The sequence below is a fragment of the Dermacentor variabilis genome, chromosome 10 (assembly GCF_050947875.1).
Source record: "Dermacentor variabilis isolate Ectoservices chromosome 10, ASM5094787v1, whole genome shotgun sequence".
Lineage (NCBI taxonomy): Eukaryota > Metazoa > Arthropoda > Arachnida > Ixodida > Ixodidae > Dermacentor > Dermacentor variabilis.
In genome coordinates, this window is record NC_134577.1 from 54,170,856 (window position 1) to 54,196,350 (window position 25,495).

The following is a 25,495-nucleotide window of genomic DNA, read 5'->3' on the forward strand; positions in this document are numbered from 1 at the left end:
GACCAGTCGTTTGTTTTGAGGCCTAAGAGGACGGCACCGAATGAGGCAAATGTTGCACCTAGAATAGCACCACAGCACTGTGTGATGCATCGGCGATGTGGAACGCTGTAAGATTCTGATACTTACGGCATTCATAATAACTATATGTTCTTGCACGGTACGCATTTACAGTATGCTTGAACAATGTTATCGCCGCTACTATACCAGGATACCACATAGAGTTGACAGGTGCCCTGAGGCGCTAACGCATCGCCTATCACAGTGACCTATCACGTATAACGCAAAACTGAGTCTATCCACTAGAATGACGAGCAAAATATCATGCAATATGCAAATTGATGCTTACGGGTCGGCAGTGCCTAAAATGTTATTTAAATCTCCGTAGTAAGAATGAAACACACTAAGCGTATCTGTATCATTCAATGTGACGTTGACCTTTCCAAGTTCTCTCCCCAGTAAGTCAGATATGGGAACCTAGGAAGAATAAAAAAAATATTTTTTTTTATTTCTCAAGCCGCGCACGGCATTCACTAGGCGACCCAATCAAGAAATATTCCAAATACATCATGTTATCGAGTCAGAAATAAAAAGTCATTTAATTTCACGATGTGTACGCGTACATTTGAAAATAATTAAATAGAGGACCTGCTGGAGCTTTGCATTCAGAGCCACGTGAAATAATAATGATTTTCACAAACACTCTCATTTTCTTGTACAATAGACACATAATTACGAAAATTTCGTATTGAGAGCAAATTTGCACTAAAAACTAAAATAAAAGTAATACAGCTTGAAACAAAGCTGCCCTTGAGTGGTTACATATCTTTTCAATTTCGCGTTTTTTTTTCTTAATTTATTGCCTCTCAAAGTGGTTATATGTTTCGACAGACATTAAATATAAAAAAGAAGTCCCATAGCCGCAGACGGCACATGGACCTTCGGTCAAAGTTGGATGACAAGACGAATGACTGTATTGTATCAAAATAAAGTAAAATCATTGCATAGAAGCAATGTCAGGACAACTAGAAGAAAGAAAAAGTTGACAGGCAAATGGACTACCCTAAGACATGACGGTAAGAGAGCACAGTTAAGTGTTTCTGTTTCGTGCACGTGTTAACTTATGCTGGCGAATTATACTGACAGGCCCAATCTAATAAGGCGCGGCAAGAAGCATTAGCTACATTTGATTTCTAAAGCAAAGTAGGCGTTGCCAGAAGCTGACCGAAGCTAGCGTTACCAGAATGATTATTGTAAGCAGAACCATCTGTGAAATTAGCGTGTGGTTGGCGTTAATCCCAATATGTCCGTATAGCATATTCACATTGTTCCTCGCTGCCTCCGAAGGCTCTCCACCTAACATTACCTCTGCTCGTGCTACCGCACTTTGTCATCACAGGTTTTCGCAGTTATGTGACGAGCGATCCACGGCATGTTGCTCTGAAACACTGCTAAACCAGGTGCTCACCCGCGCTTTAGGAAAGGGAACCTGATGCTAAATCTGTGGCTTCTGTGGCCCTTCTTGGAGCATACTTATTGGAGCATACCTGATTTGACAAATAAAGAACGAAAGTTGTCAGGTAAAACATGACAAGCCGTTTGACAAGAGTTCCACAGGAGTGTCGGCCCAACCGGCCGCTGCATCAATGACCGCTTGGGGGACCGTGCCCGAAATTTAAGTGACTTAAAGAACGAGTACGCACATTTGGTCGCGCACGTAATTAAATGCAGAGGAGGCGATGCTCGGTTGGGAGAAACAAAGGTTATCAGTAAGAGTACCGACAAGACGGCGCGATCGGTTTGGAAGCGTTGCGCATAAATATGGCAGCAAGTGCGTAAGCACCCCCTCAGTATCGCTATTTGCTGCAGAGCTTGAATTCTTACAAGCAGCCGAATGCTGAATTAGTTGTGTTTTAGTGTCTCTTCCCTTTTTCTGTATTGTTTCTGTTGATTGCCTGCACGTACGTTCTTCAATGCGCGGTGTCATTCTTGCCCGATTGTATGGCTCCCTTCCACTTCACCTCAGCCTTTCGCCTTATACAAGGTGTCCGTCTTCCGTCAATAAAACTCAGTTGACAGTCAGCGCTTGTGTCTCGTCCTTGTTACTTTGTGGTCGCATGTGTTAGCGCTGTTTTATTGGTTTGTTTTATTTAGGTGCTCCATGAGGCCATTCGTCTGCGGGTCGTAGGAAGTTGTTATGGAGTGACTTTTGCGGCTGCATTGCGGGACTGTACAAGTAAACCCTTCTTCTGTCGGTTACGACGACGCATGGTGCACTACGTCGAAGCATCATGTCAATGCACCACGTTTTAATGCGTGGACATTCATGGTGGACATTACGCACTTTCCGGAGGCTATCTATCTATATATCTATCTATCTATCTATCTATCTATCTATCTATCTATCTATCTATCTATCTGTATATCTATCCATATTTCTATACATCTGTCTGTCTGTCTGTCTGTCTGTCTGTCTGTCTGTCTGTCTATTTTGTTTGTATGTTTCTAGCTAACCTTTTTCCCGTCTACCTGGGTCACTGGGTATTCCGCGGTCAAATAGTTAGCGCATCAGGCTGCCGTGCTGAAATAACAGGGTTCGAAACCAGCCATCGGATCAGCTTGGCCACTGACTATGTCCATACGTGCCTGTTTTCAACGATGCTCTTTCACGATGACATATGTCACCGTAGATGCGGGGCTGGGTATGCACCGCCGTTCGATGAAACTCTCTGACGCCGACTTGAATTGCTAGGTATGTGCCACTCGGCATGTGCGGATCCTAAATGAAACTCTTTGATGCCAACTTGAGTCACTGGGTATGGGCCACTATATGTGTGTCGTTCTGCAAGTAAGGGCTTTGACGTGAACTTGCGTAAATAGGTATGTGCCACTAGAAATGTGCCGCCTGTACAATGACGAAAAAGGATCCCTCAAATTTCGCCGATTCTGAGCTGAAGCGGACCCGCCTCAAGGGTTCCTCAAGTTCAGGAGCCCGACACATTAGCAGGCTGTGCAACAAATGCACTGGGCATGGGCCACTTTTAATGAACGCCTTTTACACCAACGCTTTAACGAGCTGCGCCATGATTTCACTGGGTATGTGCCGCTCTTCAATGGCCCTCTTGCCAACTTGTTTAACTGAGTAGGTGCCACGGAGTGTACGGCAAGAGAGGCAATAATTCTAAGCGTTCGAAGGCACCGACGCGCCGCGCTTCTTGTTCTCGAAAAACCAGGCGCGCGCTTCTCGGCAGTGACGCATGACGCGTTTCTGAGAGTTCGCGCTCTCCAGGGCGCCACACATTTGCGCGGCCCCGGCCGTGCTTAGGGGCGGCCACCCTAAGTGTTATTTAAATGCATTACCAAGTAGACATTGTGTACAATACCTAGAATTTGGTATCAGACTTACTAAAATTCTGTTAAATCGGTTTCAATTGTTTCGTATTTTCCAGGAAGGAGGCTTCCTCTCAGTTGTGCCTCGATGTTAGTTGAAGTGAACACCGAGTATTATAAACAGCCTACGCAAACATACCAAAAGTGAAGCGGAAAGAGTACGAATGAACAAAAGTCACTGTAACAGAAGCAAACAAAGTCGATGTCTCAATACTGTAATGACATTCAATATGAGATTAATAAATCTTTCTTGTACTGAAATTCCTGAATGCAGATATTTTATTACTGTGTTTGAGTGGTCAGATTTCTTACTCGTGGCAGCGCTGTTGACTAATCAACCTCAAAAGATAAACTAACCACCGGCCGGAATAATTTCTAACAAATTTGTTCCTAATTTGTGGCCATTGTGAGATAATGTCAAAAGGTTTGCTCATAGATGTCTGCGTTGTGCTTTACTAAGTGTGCAGAACCTGCATTCATCACGGAGCTTTGCAGTTTTCAATGTGTTATACGATGCATTGATTGTTTCAGTGTTAAAAATGGTATAATAATAAAAGACGGCACATTTAAAGCATTTATCAAATCAGGCAGAGATATTCGAAAAAAGTATTTTTTGTACTTAATTATGAAAAAGTGAAAAGCAAAACGCAACGCTTATCTAGCATAAATATAGCATCGCTGCAATGTGTGTCGTGATGTGGCACCGTCGATGTTATTTTTTTATCAGGTTAAGCCGATTATTCGGGATAAAGCGTGACTCACATTGGGATATGTTGCTTCCAGGTTTGATATATTGTAGGTTACAATCCCACCCTCTCCGGCCTTCTTCGACAGCTGCAAATATTACAACGATAAAACATGGTATAGTAAAGATGCCTTCAATGGGATAAAAACAAACCGCCAAGATGGTACTTTGTACAACACATTCACCGTGATTTTAATGTTTCACTCCTACAACTGCAGCAATTGTTACTTTGGAAGGAATAAACAAACTTATTTAACACATCTGGAATTGGTCGATATGATATAAGCAGTTCTAAGGCCATCGTCTTTGTCGAAAGCATCGGTGCCACTGCTCCGACTAGTAAATTGCTAATAAATAATTGCTCAATCGGAATTACAGCTTCACATGTTAACTCTACTGCACAAGTACACACTTATTATGTCTAGAATTGGCTTGGATACTTTCGTGGATTGCTAAAATAAAAATTAGTCATTTGTTAAACCACACAAATGCATTCAAATTATTTTTTGGAAGGAATAATAATAAAGTTGCACGGAAATTATCGCCCATGATTGTCATTGTTAAAACAATAGCCAGACTTCTAGAGAGGTATTCTTTCTAGTTTTTTAATTATACGCTTGAACATCCTTATTTGTTGCAGTGACGAAGTTTAAGTATTTCTTCTTGTTTCATGGCGTGATTCCGCAGAGAAAAGAGCCGTTAAACAGCACATGTGTAATGGTAGTACAGCACGCCTACATATATAGAGGGATTCCTCATACGTGCGCTGTCTCCCGTGGCGCGAGCACTGAGGTGGAATGCAAACGCGATCCTCCTCTCTCGCCACCACCACAGACAGAGAGGATGAGAGGGCGGCTAGAGAAGCCGGCGGCTGTCTTTTTCAAGTGCCCCACCACACAAATAATATGTTCTGTAGGTACCACATACGTATCTAAAACTAAAACAAGAAAATTGAGAAGTTTGTGTTTGATGGTCCTTGGCCAAATAAGTAGCCGGAGCGCTAACCCCAAAAGAAAAAAAACGGGCTCGTGTACACAGCAGCAATAAAATGCTCACAGGCTTCCCTGTGTTATTTACCATACCTTATTTTTTATTTTTACGCTGACAAAAAGATGTTTTCACAGTGTTCATCGTGGTCTGCAAGTGCGTTGAACAGAAATAGCCCCATGCTAGCCTAAACACGCATAATATTTTGCATTCAAAAACTCTAATAAGATTTACTTCCAAAAATATAGTGCAAAGCATGCTTCACGATCGCAAGAATTGAGAGTGTGATGCAGCTCATTAGTGAAATAAAGCGCTTGAGTGAAATAATGAGATTTGTCTTGTCGAAAAAAGTTACATGTATGCTACATCAAGGGATCAGAATTATGAGCGAAATTCAAAGTTTTTGTTCAACTACAATGCCGCTTAGTCCACTGGAAAGTTTGTGAATGAGTCATGCGATCATGCGATCGAATGAGTCATGCGCTTGAACGCGTGTACTTGCTGCAGTGAGGATATTTTCTGGTGAGAATATTCATCTAGCACCTCTAAAGCAGCACCACAAGGCTCCCCGCAGTAGTACAGGGCTTCAGTTGTGCACGCGACTCGTCATACGTGTGTTTTCTCCAGCGACGCCAACGCCTGACTCGAAAGCCGCAGCGGTATACCTCTTCCGCAGCCGCCACTGGGATAGAGGGTGACAGCGTGGTGGAAGAAGTGGAGGACAGTTCATAGTCAGTGCTCCACTAGAGCATCAACAGGTTCATAAACCCCAAAGCTATCGCACGATAGCTCATGCGATTGAACAAGCCGAATATTGCGCACAGGGTGCTGAACACGCCCTGCAACTTGTCCGTAAACGTTTTACGGTATGCGCATGCAACGTAGTCCTAAGAATTGCTTTCGGTACTTGCGAGCAACAATCAGGTACACAAAGTAGTTGCGTTATGCATAAGACTAAAGTAGCGCCATCTACGCCTTGGTTCACAAAAGTCAAACTTAAATCTACAAGACCCTTCAAATCACTTATGTGTGAAAGCCACTAGACGCAAGGCAACCCCGTTCTTGCATTCTTCAGATTTTGTAACAAAGCACCACGCAAGAGAATCTTCGATACCGACACTATAGCTGCATTTGAATTTGCTGGAAACAGACCGCACGCATTGGCGTACGCGGCACTGTACGGTGGCGACGAGCAAGTGTCATGGCACTGACGCAACTAAAAACAAAAAAACAAAAAAAAAGAAAGGTCGGCGCCGAGTAGACACTCGCGGGCTTGTTTTTGTCAAGACCGTGCGAGCACCAGCACGGTACTCGGTTCCACCAACACGGACTCACGCACCTCATCGCCTGCTCTCGCTGGAGCGCTCTGACAGAAACATAATGGGATGTCGTTGCCTTTAGTTAGTTTTATTCATGTCAGGTCAGGTCAGTTTATTTCCTTAAAGGCCCATTTATCAGTGGTGTTCAGATCGCGTGGTGGTAGCAGTACCAGCTTGACAGCTGAGTTCAGCCTAGGGCAATAGTTTCGTACGGTTTCGTACGGTAAGATAGCACTATCTTGTATCTTAAGATACACGATACACCATTTTACGAATCGGAAATAGAGATACTGATACACGTCTTGCCAGACGTATCATGATACAGATACAAGATACATGTATCTTCGGTACTACCCAGCACTGCAGGTGAAAAGCACTATCTGCTATGAAATAATGACATGCGCGACGTTATCAGCTTCGTAGGCACGTCCTGGACGTAAATAATGTCGCAGTCAGCGCTCAAATTTCGCATTAGGGAACATCGTAATCGTCTGTGATTTTTTTTCATTCCTGGTCTCTACAACACAACGTTGTTAGTTGCTGCCTTAGAGTTTTGTCTACGCTGGGAAAGGCCAGTTTTTCTTCATAGCGGATAATTCGAGTTTACTGGCATGCACAGCAAGCAATATTCCCGTGTTGGCCTCGAGATTTTCGGCCTCTTCATCTAACCACTGCTGGCGATTAATTGATACAGGGTTTATTCAACCCGTTACGCCACATCAAGACCTCATCCTTCCAGTTATGCTTGGAATGGCGCTGAATTCTTTATGCAAGACGTCTTTCACACCACTGTGATCCTCGTCAGACTTCCTCTGTTGTTATGCCACTGCACAGAAACTTGCGACTGCGCACCACTCTAAAACGATCCCCTTACCAAATGTCTGAATCGTAGTATTGATACCGCCTATCACACGTTTCGCCTGATCATCACGAGCTGGGACACTGTCCTACCTTTTGTCACCTTTGGTATTCCCGGTGCCATGACACCGGTAGCAACTCTGCCTTTTTTATTCTGCATGGAGGAGATTTACCTTTGCCTTTCTATAGAGTTCTTCTGACCATTGCCCAGCTACGCACTGACTACACTTGCGACTGCACTGCTCGAGCAGAAAAGGCAAATTACAGCGTTCGTTATGTCCTGGCAGCTTCGCAGCACGCCAGGAGGGCTTCTACCGCAACGACCACCGTTGCGCGCACTTCCAGCGTGTCTTCCTCATCCTTCTTTAGATATATCTTTCTTTTTAAAGAAAATAGCGTGATCATTGTTTAATCTTTCAATGATACAAGATCAAATTTCACGACAAATTTTACACAGTATTTCCGAATTGTATCAGAGTATGTACAATATTCATGGTCTAAAATTCGCATGACTCGGAGATTTCTATGATAGTGAACATTGGTTTAGAAGGTTGGAAGAAACGGCGAATGCCCATGAAATAACTAGCAGAAATATTGCTCGTTTATTTACCCACATGAGTCACCCACTGGTTGAGTAAACGCTATCTTGAGTTCGAGGTCGCGAGCTCTTTGCTGACCATGGTAGTTGCATTCTAATAGGGCCGAAATGCGAAACAATCATGTACACCGCGTTCAGTATGAGCTGCACCGCGGGAGCGGATGGCCAAGCGCACTGTAAGGTTGTACAGTGGGGCCAATAATGACATGTTTTTGAGTACTTAGTGGAGTGTTTGGCGGTTCCTGCGATGCCCATCGCCTCCACTTGCTTGCTTTCACCCCCTTCCTCGTTTTTCATTCACTGTGGTGATATCAGCGTCGAAAATGATAAATGCCGCCGTGGCTTGACGCCCAAACTTCGCGCTCGACAAGTCCAGCTTCACAAAACAAGTGATGTTTAGCCTAGGTCTTTGTGTTAGCTTCATTTTATTTAATGGGGTATTCCGGACTGATGGCACCGCGCATCCTATTGCGTGAAAGTGGCTGCGTGTTGTGCGTACAATGAAACACAAATATTTTCTTCACTTCGGAAAATGTCCCGAGTGCCAAACACTGAGCGCCTGCAAATAGTTGAACTGCTCCTGAAACAGTATACTCAACGCCAAATAGCAGAGGTGACGGGGAGGTCAAAGAAGACTGTCAATCGCATCATCAGAGCTTATAGGGATCAAGGCCGCATCAGCGATGCTCCTCATAAACGGCACCCTCGTGCAACGACTGCTGCCCAGGACATGGATATCCTCTCCGCCGCGCAGGCAAGCCCCTTCGGCACTGCCAAGGAGATCGGTGCTGCCGCTGCTGTGTCTGCAAGCGTGTCGACAATAAGAAGACGACCAGCGGAAGGAAAACTTAACAGTCAAGTCGAGGCCCTGAAGCCGCGGCTCTTCGAGACGAACAAGACGTCTTCGCGTCTTCGCGAGCGAACCAGTCTCCTCGGCCACTCACGACTGGAAAACTGTAAGTACTTTTTTACTGTGAGCCTGCCTTCAGAACGCGCTGGAACCAAAAGTAATGAGTTTGGCGCCCTGCCAACTCTTGCTACGACCGCCTTTACGTGCAGGAAGTCGCATCGAGCGGCCGCACCGCTGTCGATGTTTGAGGCGCGATGTCCAGAGATGAACTTGGCGTTTTGAACAGCGTTGAAGAATCACATACATCGCCAAGGTATTGCGACATCCTTGATTATGTCATAATCCCTTACATGGTGGACGGATTTTTTCCAGAAGGAGACTTCCTATTGCAACAAAACCTCTCACCTGCGCACACTACAAAGCTTGTTGAGGAGCTCCTGAACATGCGAGGGGTGCGGTGTCTCAGGTGGTTCACCGAAGGGTATTTATTTATTTATTTATTTATTTATTTATTTATTTATTTATTTATTTATTTCATTCTGCGGACAAGTCATCCGAGCAAGGAGGGCGAAATATGGTACACATAATAAAAATAAGAATGACAAAACAAACACAAACCATAAAATTACAACATTATGTTGATTCAGTTATATAATTCCATTCGGTTACAGTTCGAGGAAAAAAACAAAACGTGTGTTCGTTCTGGCAAAGTAAGGGGTTGATGCACCATGTCTGCGGTAGTCTGTAGTTCTGGTCGATAACTGCGATGAATATGCAGATGGGTCAAGGAATAAATCGCTAGTGGGAAGTAGGTTAAGGAATTCAAGTCTCTGTTTCTTTCTTCTAAGCTCAAGTGGTTGAATGTTGTAAATTTTCTTAAGTTCGGTCGGCGAATCAGATCTTCAAAATTTGTTGAACATAAATCAGACCACTTTTCTCTGAATTCTATCAAGACTATTGATATTAGACATAATTGTTCTGAGGAAACCCGTATGGTGGAGAGAAGTAAATAATTAAGGAAAAATGGGACCAGGAAGCCGCGTAGCAATTGCTACAGATGGGTGGATGTCTCATGTTCCCTTAATTAATTTCTTCTCTCAATCTTGCGGGTTTCCGCAGAACTATTACGTCAAACTCTTGCCTTTTGCTTCGAGTTGTTGACAAATTCGAGTTCGCCCTGCCATCAAGCTAGCTGCTTGGTTAGCTCAGATGGTAGAGCGGTTGCCCCGGAAAGGCGGTGGTCCCTGCTTCGAGTCTCGGACCCGGAAAAACTTTTAATCTGCGAGGCTTTTCTTTTGAGGAAGCCTTGTGGGTTTCCTTTGTAGCAATTGCTGCAATTATTAGGTGGATGTCTCATTTTCCCTTAATTAATTACTTGTCTCCATCTTGCGGGTTTCCGCAGAACTATTACGTCAAACTCTTGCCTTTGCTTCGAGTTGTTGACAAATTCGACTTCGCCCTCCCATCTGCTAGCTGTCTGATTAGCTCGGATGGCAGAGCGGCTGCCCCGTAAAGGCGGTGGTCCCGTGTTCGAGTCCCAAGCCAGGACGAATTTTCCTTGAACCGCGAGGCTTTTCTTTCGAGGAACCCGTGTGGGTTTCCTTCATAGCAATTGCTAGAATCGGTTGGATGTCTCATTTTCCTTTAAAAAACTATTGATATTAGATTTTGTGTACGGATCGCAAAGTATGCATGCATATTCCAACTTAGGTCTAATTGATTAAGAAATGAGTTAATAAATTAACTCAATCAAGTTATTCAAATATTTAAAATTAAATTATACAAAGAATTGTATGTTTGATTAACATCATTGAAACCGTATGGGGCAGAATGAAAGCTAGGCTCTGCAAAAGAGCATAACACAGTTCATGCGCTGATGAGCTATGGAGCATTGTAGAAGAAAAATAGGTGCGCCTACAAATTGAACACAGTTTCATTAAGTACCTGTACGCGTCATTCCCATCGAGAATGCAGAACGGGATTTCCGTTCATAGGGCCATGACCCACTACTAAGGCGTGACGACTGCTCCATTTATATATATTTCTTGTTACCTGTACTTTCGCCCTTTAATATTTCTTTTCATTTGAGAAAATGTCATTATTTCTGTTATAACTACAATTCTGCCTTTCTTTGTTTTTGTGCATTCTGAGTGCATTAAGTATGCATTATTCACATTGCTTTTCATATATTTATTTTGACCAGAGCTTCTTCATTATATTATTTGCTTTGTATTCCAATGAAGATATATTGCAATTCTCGTGTTATTTTTCTGTTCCTTATTACTTTGACTCCAAGAAATTCGCTTTTCCTCGTCATGCTACGCTATACTTGGAAATTCCTATCACGCTAAAATAAATGAAACCACTAAATCAGCGCAGCTTTTGTTTTCACTGAAATATTGGAAGACTTTTTTTTCATTCCCACCATGTTTTGCTCTCTTCTGACGATCACACAATATTTTATGAAACCAGGTAAGTTTCTCAGTCAAGAGCACTGCACACGACTTCATGTTGACGTATCCAAGAAATGAGTTTCCTGCCTGTCCCTTTTCTAGGCGAACTTTCTGCAAACTGGTATATGTTGATAACGGGTGTTATGAGAAAGTATTATCAGCGTATTTCCGATAGACAAGCAAAGTAAACGGCAACTACGGCATAGTAGAAATGCTGTTGGCAACCACCGGAACGGGAATATCGACGGCAACGCGTTAGGCACGGGCAGCACAGCTCTGCTAAAACTCTCTACAGAAAATATTACACGGCCCATGTCGTCACCGGATCTCCCTCTTCGTTAGAAGCATGACGCGATCAGAAAGTGTTCAATTAAAGTAAGAAGCACTTCCATGGTCATTCTTGGATGAAGGTATAGCGCTCCTTCTTTGATAAGTTTCGCGCGCCGTCTTTGGTCGGCGGCAAAGTCCCTGTATCATCTTCGAATTTTTCTTCGGGAAAGACTGAATGAACCAGCTAAGTAAATGGTAAACGTTCCTTTAAAAGATTTAGGTGCAGGCTCAAGAACCCCATGTGCTCAAAATTATTCCGGAGTTCCCCACTGCGACGTGACTCATGCTTATTCTATCGTGGTTCTGACTTCGAAAACTCCAAAACATGTTTTGACTGATTTAGGAATTTTGTCTATGTGGGATGTCCTATAAATACTCGCAGCTGATGAGATATTGACGCGTGTACTTGATTATCTTTATCGGGCGACCACGTTTCACCACCTAACAAATGTTATCGTACAGCGCAGGACGCGCCTGCATGTATCCGAATTTTCTGGAATGTTATCGATGATTCCATCCGATGTCTGTCACCGCACCTTGTGTACTCTGAATGCATGTATGCAGGACGCGAATAGCGTAGAATTTTGTGGAAGACCCGCGGGTCCATGGGATTACTATGGAACATTCGCCGAGTGATGTATAAAAGCCGACGGGCTTGACCCGCTGATCAGATTTTCGACGATCGCTAACTGTGTCCGCCGCTATCGTGCTGCTTTAAGGGTAGCCTGTTTTTTGTGGGCACAGGTTCGCCCAATAAGAGCTAGCTTCGTCTTTCACAGTATTGCTACTGTGTTCTTTAACGTCACTACCACGTGACAATATGATGTAATACAGGCCCCGGATGAGTTTACGCAGACGGCAGTTTACTAAGACAGACACGAACCATTAGTGACGAATGTTCGTGCAATTTGCGGCGTAGGAATACAACGGCGTGGTCTGGTAGTCAGCAGGGACCACTTCACGAGCATAAGGTTAGTATGACTATTGAATTAGTAAAAATTTGCGTACTCACAGTCTTCGAGAATTCCGCCAATGTATTAGTCAGGTTTTGAAGCGTTGAAGTGTCAATTTCTGGGTTTAATAGTTTGATAGTGTTGTTTATGAGTGCTGTGATATTGGACATCTCTTTGATCTTTATTAGAACGGGCGTGGCCTCAAGCTGAAAAATTTAATAGTAAGAAAGATCTGCATAAAAACAATATGTAACATACCAACTTAGTAAAACTAGTGTTTAAAAATAGGCATAAAGCAAACGAATACTTTTCTTACAATACGACTTTGCGGGTCTGTGCTCATTATCTTTTGTTATTTCTGCTATGTATTCATTTCGTTAGCACAACATTCTCTTTGAGTTGCATTAATTGATCAGTTAGGTTTTCCGCCATGGAACTATGAGCCTTTTCCTTTAACAATGTGATACTGTTGTTGATTGCTACTCGGATATTGGATAGGTTTCTTTATGTTATTCAGAACGGGCACAGTCTCCATCTGAAAACTTATACAGTAGGAAGGATATACAAAAACATATTATATAACGAAAAGCTTAGTAAAATTAGATTTATTGCGCAATTATTCTTTGGCGAGTGCACAAGGCTCATCACACGAAAACGGTAATGCCTTGCATATGCGCAAGAATGCTAAAGAGGAAGCTTTAGCTCGGGCCCAACACCGACGCGGCCTATTCAAATACATGTAAAACGCACAAATGTTTTTGTGAGATAACTCCTGCACCGATTTTGATAAAATGTGTTGCATTTGAAAGAGAAAGTTAAATTCTAGTGACTGTTGAAAGCGGAATTTCGATTTAGGGCCTGAATTTTCTAAAAACAATTTTCAAATATTTCACCATTTGAAAAAAAAATCGAAGCACGAAGTTTACAAATTCATAGCTCTGCATCAAGAACTGATATCGCGGTTCTGTAAACGGCATCCATTAGATCATTCAAAGCGGACAAATTCAATATGTCATTTTACATCTTACGTGAATTTGTTACGTTGGTTACAACGGTTTTGCAAAAGTTGTATTTCCCTATGATTAAATTTTTTTTATATTCATGTGTAACATACCAATTTTGTCCGCTTTAGATGTACTATTAGATGCAATTCACAGAGTTGTATTGTCATTTTCAGTGGTTGAGTTACAGAGTTGTAAACTTGATAGTTTCGTTTCTTGAAAATTTTCGGTTTTTGCCAATTTTTAATAAACAATTGACGACCCAACTCGAAAATTTGAAACCAACAGTCACAAGATTTTAAGTTTGTCTTTTAAATGCTACAAACCTCGTCAAATTTGGTGCAGTGGTTGCCGAGAAAAACGAATTCTCCTTTTACATGTATTTACATAGGAGCAAGGAAGCTTAAGTGTAAATGCAGACGATAGGTAGTTGTGTAAGCAATAAGGAACAATTTAAACAAAGAGAATGGATCAAATACCCATGCGGATATATAGGGCTTCATGGAAAATGCATGGGCAAGATTTTAGTAGGGGTGGGCTACTGAAGTTTATGGTTGAGTCAACTTGAATATAGGGGTGGGTCAACCGGATATTTCGAGGTGGGCCCACTGAAATTTTCGGTGGGCCTTCTTAAATTTGAGGGTGGGCCTACTTAAATTTGGGATGGGCCAACTTGAAATTTGCGGTGGGTCAATTTAAATTTGGTGGGCCATCTTGATATTTGGGGGTGGGCGACTTGAAATTTGGGGGTTGGTTAACTTAAATTTGGGGGTGGGTCAAATCGAACTTTGAGCATCCGCAACTAAAATTTTGGGGTGGGCGAACATAAATTTGGAGCTAAGCGAACTTACAATTGGGGATGGGCTGACTTCAAATTTGGATAAGGGCCAACTAAAATTCTGGGTGGGCTAAACTGAAATTTGAGGGTGGGTCAACTTGAAATTTGCACGTGGCCAACTTAAATTTGGGGCTGGGCAAACTTAATAGGCTAATTCGGTCAGATATCAAACAGCTTTCTGGCAGAGGAACTACCCAGGGTTCGGTTTTCTCAGCCACCCTGTTCAAAATGGCGATGGCACAGCTGCCACTGCTCCTCAACAAATTTCCGAACGTGCAGCACGCCCTGTACGCCGATGATGTAACAATCTGGGTGACCACAGGGTCGGACGGCGCCATTGAAGACGCACTACAGGAAGCAGTAAATAAAGTACAAGGGTATGCAACACCGGAAGGCTCACCTGCGCACCTCAGAAGTCGGAGCTCCTGCTTGTATTCAAAAAACGCAATAAGGCGGATATTCCATCAACAATCACATTGCATCTGAATAGCATCCTTATTCCAAAGGTAGACAGACTACGTGTGCTAGGCCTTCACATACAATACATCGGGAAGGGCTCATATAGCCTACACATACTCTGCCAACAAATCACCCAAGTAGCGCTATTGATAAAGTGCCTTACAAACCGCCGACAAGGATTCCAAGAAAAATATGTACTCCGAATAGTGCAAGCCCTCATAATTACCGGATTAACCTACCACTTCCAACCTCATAACCTGACTCAGACCACCATCCCTGCATGTCCATGCTGGGCTGGTGGACACAAGGTTCACAAGGGCTGGTGGACACAAGGTTCACCAGGTGGACACAAGGTCCAGCAGGTGGACACTAGGTTGTACATCAGGCGTCACCAACCACCTAGCCGACAATATGAGAAAGGCTTAGTTTTGAAGGGACGTCGCATTATATGCAAGACAACCAAGATAAAGTTGGCAACTGCCAATCTGCACTGAGCCAATGTAGGACATAACAATACTCCCTCCAGTATTTTCTTTGTTTTTAGGTTGTAATATTAATAAGTTAACTGTATCAACCAGCCATAATGAACATGCTTCGAAAGTTCCTTTCTCGTACATCGAACGTTAGGAGTCTTAAGAAAACATATTAAAGTACATGTTTTGTGCGCATGCTAAACGCATTGAGACATAAATTTCGCCTGAATACTAGATAACTCACCCTTGGGGAAGTCAGGCCGTCCCAATAAACATGGTGCACATGGAGAATTTCAGACATGTTCATATGGCGAAGTAACTCTGTACAGTTGCTCGAGTTAAAGATGTTATGTTCGGTGAGAACCGGCCAGGCATTAAATCCAGATTCATTCAGCACTTTAATCAAAGCACTAGGATGATCTGGTAGTTCTGTAAATAAAGTTCTTCGGTGACTCTTCAGAAAAAAATTCACTGACGATTACGATACTTCCTAATACAAAATTTGAGCGCTGCCCTATACGTGTTTTCATTTTGCGTGTCAATATTTCACATCATGATCATGTGGATAGACGGTTTATATTAGGAAGAGAACGCTGTGAGTAGTGTAGTTGGCGCGGACAATCTGTCTCATGCGGCACATTGCAAAGGAAGCGAAGTGCGGCCGATCGCGAGCGGAAGCGCGTGGGTTGCGTCTGGCCGTGACTCCTAAAAGACGCCACGCAGCTCATGCAGCGCTTTGTTTCCGTGCAGACGACGCGCACTGCTCGACGCTATATCGTAGCCACCATCGCGGCACAGCCCGTCTTGCAACGGCACTGTGGTTTTCTTCACACGCTTTGGTTCCACCAACTAGAGCGCCCCTTCGTCGTGGTGAAATGATGCCACCAGTGTCAGCGGCGACAACACCTAAGAGAGCGTCACATCGAGCCTTACTCGTAGCCGCTAGGCATCGGTCCTTGGCGAAGCAGTGATTCCCGTCACAGACGCTGGTATAGAGGACTGGCCTCAGCAGCTGCCGCTGTGGACGAGCGTAGCCCTCCCCACCTCATGCCACCCTGCTGTCCCCGTCGGAAGCGCAGATGACATCACCAGCGAGCGTGCAGATGCAGTGGCAGACTCAGATGCAGACTCAGCGCATGCGCAGGCCGTTGCCCCTCCACTCTACCTCCACTTCCCGCCTCGTGCTTTCAGTGTAGCCTCCTCCCCCGCTTTCCTGAGGATTAAAGCGGATGAACAAACAACTTGCCGCAGGTGGGAACCGAACCTACAACCTTCTATGGTACAGAACTACGCTGCTACTTCCGTCGCCGCCGCCAACTGGTTCGCAAGATATGTCACAAGCTCGGCATGCCTTCGCGATGCGAAGGTTGTGGGATCGTTCCACACCTGCGGCAAGTTGATTTTTCATCCACTTTCATTTCCATTAATTTATCGTTTCTTTATTTTACTTATTAGGCACAAGTAATTTCCCCTATGTTGTCCTTGGTGTCAGTTTTTGATGGCTTCTTATGATATGACTAATAAATATTGGGCCCCTCGGTTAACCCCCTTTCTTCTCGTTGATTACATAACGAAGGTCCCGAATCCGGCAACATTGGTGCCTTTAGGTAGCATATGTGGGTTTATTGACCAGTTGCCTTCACCCAATAAGATCACGTTCTCGTGACGTCTGCGGCATGAAGGACGTTCCACGACCGCCGCCAAGGTCTGTGAGTGCCGGCGCTGGCTAACACTCCAGGGTTCTACAAGGACACATAAATACCCAAGAAAGTGGGTGGGAAAACGGCACCGCGGTAGCTCAATTGGTAGAACGTCGCGCGCGAAATGCGAAGGTTGTGGGTTCCGTTCCCACCTGCGGCAAGTTGTTTTTTCATCCACTTTAATTTCCATTAATTTATCGTTTCTTTGTTTCATTTATTAAGCGTAAGTAATTTCCCCTATGTTGTCCTTGGTGTCAGTGTTTGATGGCTTCTTATGATACGCTTATCATAGTGTAACACTTATCATAGTGTAGCGCTTATCATAATGATAATGGTACAGATTGATATTGGCATGCACTCTTTAGTCAGAGGTTAGCCAAGTTAACTAGAGACATAAGTCATGAGAGCAAATAATATATAAAGCTACTAATGACACGTAAAAATAACTGATTGAATATTTTTCCCTCACATTGCTGCATTTGCTTTACGTGCGTGTCTTTCTGTGTCCTTGTCGTCCGTGCTGTGTTCGTGTTGGCATGAATTACGAACTTACCAAAGCCCTTCTCAACTTTATTAAACAGATAATTCAATTCAGTTGCATCCAATATTGCATGTGAAGTGAATGACGTGCTATTCCTTTTATCTACATATTATGGACTAGCAGTAATTAGCAAGCATTAACCCACAATATTTTTTTATTGCACTTAAGCTGCGGGGGTCATAGATTGCCAGGGAGAAAGTTCGGGGAATTTTAACATGTCAACATAGGTATGCTGCCTTGTTACATGACATACACGGTTTCAAGATAGTTTCTCAAATAAATATATATCTTAAAACGTTTCAACTCAAAAGAAATTCGGACAAATTGGTCCCATTTATTGAAAAAAATAATGAAAGTGATACATACTGACATGACATTTCTTACTCAATTATTTTTGCGTTAACTAAATGTCCTGAACCTCGAAACCCTAGAAAAACTACTCATGTTTGAGATCACCTTAAATATTTTACTGTGATAGTATACATTTGAGCTATAGATTTAGTTTGGTTTTCCAAAAGGTGCATATCGGTCGTTCCATGACACAGAAAGTGTTCGCGTGGTATTTCGGGTGCTCATGTGATATACTTGCGACCGTGTTAGCATGCCCAAGAGGCCTCATTATCTGTAACAAACTTAGTGAACATATCAATCCAATCAATCCATCTACCTTCTGTTGAAGCTATGGCCAATGACCCATTCATTTAGGAGTATGAGAAAGACATTTATATGTGTAATAAGGAAAACAAATTACATTCCTTAGCATGATACTGTCAATCCTGCAGTCACTCTCCTGTGGATATCATTCTGCGCGGACATATTTATTACGAGCCGAAAAATGCACAGACAGTGCAACTCGGTAACCTTGTTTCAGCAACTCATATAGAGATCACTTGGGATGATTATAATAATGCGCCATATATGAACTTGTCTTAAAAGCAACATACTGCTGCTGTACCACCAGCAGTAGTTGGGAGTGTTTAATTGTTCATCATGCCATAAAATTAAACACTACATAATAATGCTAATTTGTATTGACAAGCAGCCATTAGTGATGCTTAAACCGCATTGAATACTGACTTATAATGGTTTGAGTAAATATATTTAGCTGCCTAATGAACACACAAAGAATATACAATTTTTATTTTTGCCTCACATTGTTGCATCTATATATTCGCAACATACACTGGCAGCATCTTGGGAACATATGACACGAAGGTCAAGGCCGGCCTGGCAGCCTTGCTTGCCAAAGGGAAGTAGTCTGTAAATCTGCACATATTTTCTTTCAATCATAGCGTAAGACCTGTATTTTAAGAAAATTAATATATCGTGCAATAAAAACACTTGATTCAATATTTGTGTACTTTTCTTTTATGCACTGAATGATTGAGCACTTGTGGAATCGCTTCATTTTTTTTCTGTTTATGCAACCTATGTAAGTGCAACTCGTTCAGGAGCATTATTAGGCTATCGACATTAATGCACAAGTACAGATGAGAAGCAACACGTGAACATAAATAATATACATTCAAAAATGTTTGCCGCCATATGTAAACAAAGATGTAAGCTAACTTGTAGATAGCAGATAACTAGCAGATTTTGTTCAAGTGGATGCATTGCATGCAACTGTAATAGTTCCTAAATGTGCTCGTGCACAAATACTCATGCAGTCTTGCGTAAAGATTACGGCATAAAGGCTGCATGCGTTTCAGATTTATTGAATACTTCCACCCCCATGCATGATTTTCTATGTACAGTTCCCTGGGTATGTTCCCAGATGCGTGCTGGACGGAGTACATTTTTGTAGACATTTCTAATAGACTGCTTATTAAGAACCCCAGCAACGAGTGTTCATATGTATTCGAAACATAGTTGGCAAAATGTGGTTTATATAGTTAAAACGCAGGGTGTTGATCCCGACTATTTTAGGCAATCTGAACAGTAAAAATAAAAGATATAAAAAGAACACGGTGCTAGATATACTATTATAAAATGACCTACAGGTCAGATCCGTATCTTACTCCAGCGTCTTTCTTTACATTATTCTTCGTTTAACAGCTTCACTGAACGTATGTCATCTCGGACACGTTGTATAAACAATAATCGACAAATAGTGTAAGGCTAAAGTCTATGGATTTCTTAGACTGATTTGCAGGAATAGTGTACAGACAGCCTATGGACTTATGACCTTACGCTTTTTGTAGACTAGTCTATAAAATTTCTCAGTCTATAGACACTCTGCAGACTCTAAAGATTAATTAAATTCAAGTTTGTAGACAAATGTCTGCCGAATATCTATAGAGAAAAGTGTATAAAAATATACAGTTGTACTTTTGCACACTGAAGTCTATAGAATGTCCATAGACAAGTGTGTATAGATAGTCTATAGACATTTTATAGACTTCAATCTAAAAAGGAATACTCTATAGCTTCTATTCTTGTATACTGAAGTCTATGGAATCTCTATAGCCAAATGTCTATAGATAGTCTATAGACATTGGCTTATAAACATTTTATAGATTTTTGACCCGCCGTGGTTGCTTAGAGGCTATGCTGTTGGCCTGCTGAGCACGAGGTTGCGGGATCGAATCCCGGCCACGGCGGGCGCCCATAGATGGGGGCAAAATGCGAAAACACCGGCGTACTTAGATTTAGGTGCACGTTAAAGAACCCCAGATGGTCGAAATTTCCGGAGTCCTCCATTATGGCATGCCTCATAATCAGAAAGTGCTTTTCGAACGTAAAACCCCGTAATTTCAGTTTTTAATTATCCATTTCAGTCTACAAAAGTAGAACTGCTCTATATAGTTCCATTTTTGTAGACTGAAGTCTATAAAATGTCTATAAGCAAATGTATTTAGACTATCTGTCTATACACATTCCACAGACTTCAGTTTACAAAAGTATAACTGTGTAACCCTATACACTTCTGTGTATAGACATTCTGCAGACATTTGTATACCAACGTGAATTTTGTCGAGGGTATTAGCATACAACTTTACTGCTTTATGATTTAACAAAGGTTCGATCATTTCGAATGACTTTACTCGAAGGCAGACGGTATGGCGGGGCTACCTTGTAATCCATGCACTCTGACCGCAAATACAATTTGTTTAGTGCACTACTCTTACAGTGCAGCGCCCATGAGAAACGGTGTCTTTATGTAACCACTGATCTTAAGTGAAAATTTAACTGCAGCTGATAGAGCACCAATTGAAACTTTTCAGACAGCAGTATTTCTGCAAAATTTTAGTTAGTGGTACAGGTCAAATGAGATGTATTTCTGTTGAGTTGGCTCCAGAGCTTCAAACACATCAGTGTTGTGTTGGAAAAATTGTGTTGGGGAAACCTGTGATATGTCCTACTTTAGCCACATGAATCATGGCTGGTAATATTCCTGTTTCAATGTTTCAATAGAGTATAATGCGGATCAAACAAGGTGGTTTATGCGCAGTAATGGCTCAATACACTAGTAAATTCAAGTACCATAACCCCCCTGCAAGAAAGGAATTTCGAGCACTGTGCGCTCGTTTCATGCCCTTTGTTTTCTCCAGTGGAAAACAGGAGGGATATATTTTTTTATAGAAAGCTTGTTTTCATAGAATGCGCTAATTTTGTCACTGCCATCTGCTGCTTCCAAGCGTCCTTAAGCATTTTGTTCTCGATGGCTCGATAATTTGCAGACATGCTTCAGTGAACTTTCATTAATGTTCGCGCACCGTCATGTTAAATATCAACATTTTAAAATATTAAGACTTGCTGCTGCTTGTTGTTATCTTGATAAATCACTTCCAGCTCACCAATCCGCCGAGCAAGCCACATGGTCGAAAAAGAAACGCAGCGTCCGCGTCTACGTGAACCCACCGTAGCCACTGGACTGCACACAAAAAATTTCTTCATGTTGCCTACGCAACACGCAAGTGGTTACGTTCGCAGAGACTGCTTCAAGTTCGATATACACATTATGCAGTTTGTTATGACCCATTTATTTTAAATGTGTATCTCTCCATCAGATTTGCACTATTGATTTCGAACGCTTGTACCAAGTTCGGCAATTTGCCTCAACTATTGCTGCACACCTATGAAGCTGTTAATAAAAACAACCCGAATAAACCTGATCCAGCTTAGCGTAGTGTGATGCAATGCAGCCAGCCTTGTGCCGTGGGCCTGTGCATTGCCGTCATCAGGCAATTTATTCTTCCATTTACATAATGCAAAAGAGCATATGTGTGCATTCATTAGTTCGGCCTTCGCATAATAACCCAACTTACCTAAACACGCATTGTACGTTGCTGTCACCTTGTCTATTATAGTTTGGTTATACTCAACCAGGCTTCTGTTTCCAAGAACATCTGTAAACAAAGGTGTATTGGTGTTTTAAGTACGCATCCCCTGCACATCAATGTAGCATCATATAACAACACTTGTTGCCGCTGGAGCAAAAACTTCCAGGCGTAATGGATGTGCGAATGTAGCCAGCGGAAATATCAGGATGCATAATGACATATACATAATTAAAGATAGGCTGCGAAACCTGTATTAAAAATTCAACCTATTTGATATGGACGTATATGTCGCACACACCACGACAAGAGCAGTTTAAACAACAAACTCAAGAGCACATCCTAATCAATGCATATTATTTAGTAAAGCATACATTTCACCAAAGCATTTAAACGAAGCATACATGCGCCCTAGGGATGACAGAGCAGGGTAAACAGGTGAATATTAGCACTGGTGTCAGTTTCACTGTGTATCCAATGTGATAAAAAAGCGACAGAAAGAAAACTCAAGAACGCACTTCCTGCAGCAAAACATTACCTTTACCACAAAATGCCTAATTGTTATTATACTTGTAGGTTAGCAATAGTGCTATTCATATTTCTAAGTTTTTAATCTCAATATGCACATTCATTTAACTACACTAAAACAAGAATGCAAAAGTTGTATTGCGAGAATTCACGTGTATATTTTATGTTAGCAAACTAAGAAGGCACTATCGTTTTCGTTGATTGACCTTGAAGAATGATTTCATGGTGTTCTCAATACTCAGTGTTCGAAACAAACACAAAAGAATTTGTTTTATTTTAAGAACCAATGTCAAATGAAGCCATAAATCACTCAGTTAATCTAAAGCGCTCCTCGTTGAACACTTGATATAAGTGTTCAACAATGACTGACATGATTTAAATAAAGAACCACTTACAGCTTAGCTTTTCCGGTATCCCTTTACCAATCTCCTGATTAACATCATAGCTTCCCTTAGTAATTTCAGATTGGTGAGAGCTCTCCCACTGGCTGCAAACGTATGAATAGAAGTCCTGGCAAGGATCACCGCTGGCGTTAAGCGATTCCTTTATTAGCTGGGCTGTAAGGCAAGAACATTCATTCAAATATTTACTCAAGCGAACCCTTAAAAAATATTAACATAAATTTCTGGACGTAATGACAAACGTCGCTGACCGACTTAACACAAGACGTTTTATAGACGTTTGGGACTAGCGAAAATAAAGTAAAACTACAGCAATTCAAGACGTCCCCAAGCAACTTCTTCCCCACGTCTATAATAGTTTTGAGAGGCGCGCAAAGGACGCATTTTCAAAGCGTTGCATGTCTACATGGACGTAACCATACCGGTGTGTTGCGCACAATATAAAGGCATATATGTATTTATTTAAGGCATCTACAAAACGTCGTCTATATAGCCTTAGAAAATATTCTGCAAGACACGTAAGTATAGAGAAGGTGATAGTACAGATTATTGTTTGAACATAGATATACATAAATACATTTTAGAGCTTTTGTCTGCTTTTTGCAGTTATTACATATCTACCACACAAAATGGTCACGAAAGCTGTAGTCAAATAAAACGTAGGTTAAGTTTCGAGTTTCTTTTCCCTCATTCATCTGTGCAGTGAAGTTAACATCTCCGTTAAGGGGGTGAGGTACGCACACATATATCTTTGCCCTAGGTTACCGGTCACAGGGTTTATATGTCCAGCAAACGTAAAAACACTGCTAAACTTCATTAAACTTTATTGACAAGGCGTACATTCTGACGATCTAAGGTCTTTGCAAAATTTAATGCTTGCGTATTGTCAGAACACATTAATGCGACACATAAAAACCAAAAATATGCATGTACAACGCACATATCAAAATTTATGTGAAGCTAAGCTTTCATGAAGCCGTTAACATAAATCTCATAAATTTGACGATTTTGATTCCTCGTTTTTGGCGCATTGAAAACTTGCACTAGCATGTGCTCTCGCTCATCCGCGCTATGCACTATGACAAACTTTATATTGTTATACATGTGTTCATATATTCTTGATAATTTTAAATTTGCTGACCACTTCTTGGTGGATGGCGCTTACTGGGTAACGCCCATAGTATGGACATCCTCATACTCAATATGTGGATAAGCTTCTTGCACCATCCATGTGTTGCTCATACCATACAAATCGTAATCATCATCAACACTCGGCGGTCCTCTCAAAGAGATATTTCTATGCACGATATGTACTATCCGATTTTGGTCCGATCCCTTCTCTTGAGACTGTGCCATTATATGAATAATATCATCGTAATAAACAAATGAATAGGCTGTTCGGCTGATCCTCTTCTATAGGTGTGCGCCGTAGTATGGAATTCACTATAATAATCAACACGTGGACACGCTTCTTGGCTGATGTTTCGTGGTGGGTGTATGACCTAGTATGGAGATTACGATCATCAACACGCGGTGATCGTCTCAAAGAGAAGCTGACGTTGTGAAAATATATACTGGCGACTTCATGGCCAATCGCCTATTGTGGGCATGAGCCACTGTGCCGCCCTCATCTTGGGCATGCGCCAATGTATGCAAAAGCGTCATCATCATGAAGAACACAAGCAACGCTTCTTGCGATATCCCTAGATGTGTGTTTAACGGGAAAATTCTCATTCACCAGAATACCAGTGTTTATATGGCAACCAAGTAGGCACTGAACGAAATTGAAGCAAAGCTAACACTGCCCAACTACCTGACTGGAATGGGCCCCGGTAGGATGAAGTAGGTTAAAAGAACAAAATGTGAATTGGAGTTTGTTTGGAATAACGTCCCTCTTGCAGTAGACTTTGTAAGTACATCATGTGGAAGCTGACATTATTGGTCATATTCATCTCTTAAATCAGTTATCTAGTGTACCACAGAAACACGCAAACGTCCATCTCCATCGTCTCAGGTGATATGTTGGCGAACATTTACATATCTCACCACGGTAACAGTTTTTAACGCACAATTTTTATTTCTTGTGTGGCTAAAAAATAGGATGGTGATGTTCTGGCGCAATAAGTGAGAAAATATTGTGACGAGAAATTATGTCCTGCGATTTTCAATGTTTAAATTTTCGATTAAAACGGCACGCACTAATGTGAAGAAAAGTACTAACTAATATCAAACATTTTCACGTTACCAAGACAACAAGGGAGATATTGATTATGTTCGGTCCAGTCGGCTAAAAGAAGGTATTTTTATGCAACTACAAATGCAACCAGACGTCAGCACAACTGAGGGGCTTGGAACAATAAAAACCAACAACTTTTATTTAGAAACAACAGCAATGAAACGAGTCAACAGCACATCTCATGGTACATGTTTATTGTTCTAGTTGTTGAAAGAGAAAGGCTTGATACTAAAACTGCGACTATTGTTCTAAATGTTTTATGGAAGACTGGTGCAATACCACCATAAATAAATCGTATGTGAGCCGCCTTAACGCAACGCACTGTTATCATTGCCTGAAAATTATTGAGCAGAGGCTACCTGGCAGGTGCGGTCACTAAACAGGCGCCCTCCTGAAATATTCCGAGGTTATCCACTTCCGTCGTTGACGCTCCTTCGAGACCCCGATAAGGGATGTACCTTATATATTGGACAACCTCGAATAGTAAATTCTCGAATTAAATGCGGGTCAGAAAGCAGGAAATATTCAATTCGTATTCAACAGTTTCGATTTTCGTAT

General features: G+C 42.0%; 1 protein-coding gene across 1 annotated transcript; it reads right to left on the bottom strand.

The window, feature by feature from the left end:
• Positions 1 to 342: 342 nt before the first annotated feature.
• LOC142559248 (uncharacterized) lies at positions 343 to 22,853 on the bottom strand. Its single transcript, XM_075670876.1, has 6 exons — positions 22,696 to 22,853; positions 21,761 to 21,841; positions 15,496 to 15,680; positions 12,540 to 12,686; positions 4,150 to 4,221; positions 343 to 474 (listed from the first exon to the last, which is right to left on the bottom strand). Exons 3-6 carry the CDS (start codon positions 15,556 to 15,558, stop codon positions 343 to 345), a joined length of 414 nt encoding a protein of 137 aa, XP_075526991.1. The 5' UTR covers positions 15,559 to 15,680; positions 21,761 to 21,841; positions 22,696 to 22,853.
• Between the last annotated feature and the right edge of the window lie 2,642 nt (positions 22,854 to 25,495).

Excerpts from the sequence above, each read along its gene's own strand:
- LOC142559248 (XM_075670876.1), bottom strand. The coding sequence starts at position 15,558 with ATGAACATGTCTGAAATTCTCCATGTGCACCATGTTTATTGGGACGGC. Across the intron at positions 12,687-15,495 it reads ACGGCCTGACTTCCCCAAGG|CTTGAGGCCACGCCCGTTCT; the intron begins GTGAGTTATCTA and ends TAAATTTTTCAG. Across the intron at positions 4,222-12,539 it reads TGGCGGAATTCTCGAAGACT|CTGTCGAAGAAGGCCGGAGA; the intron begins GTGAGTACGCAA and ends TAATATTTGCAG.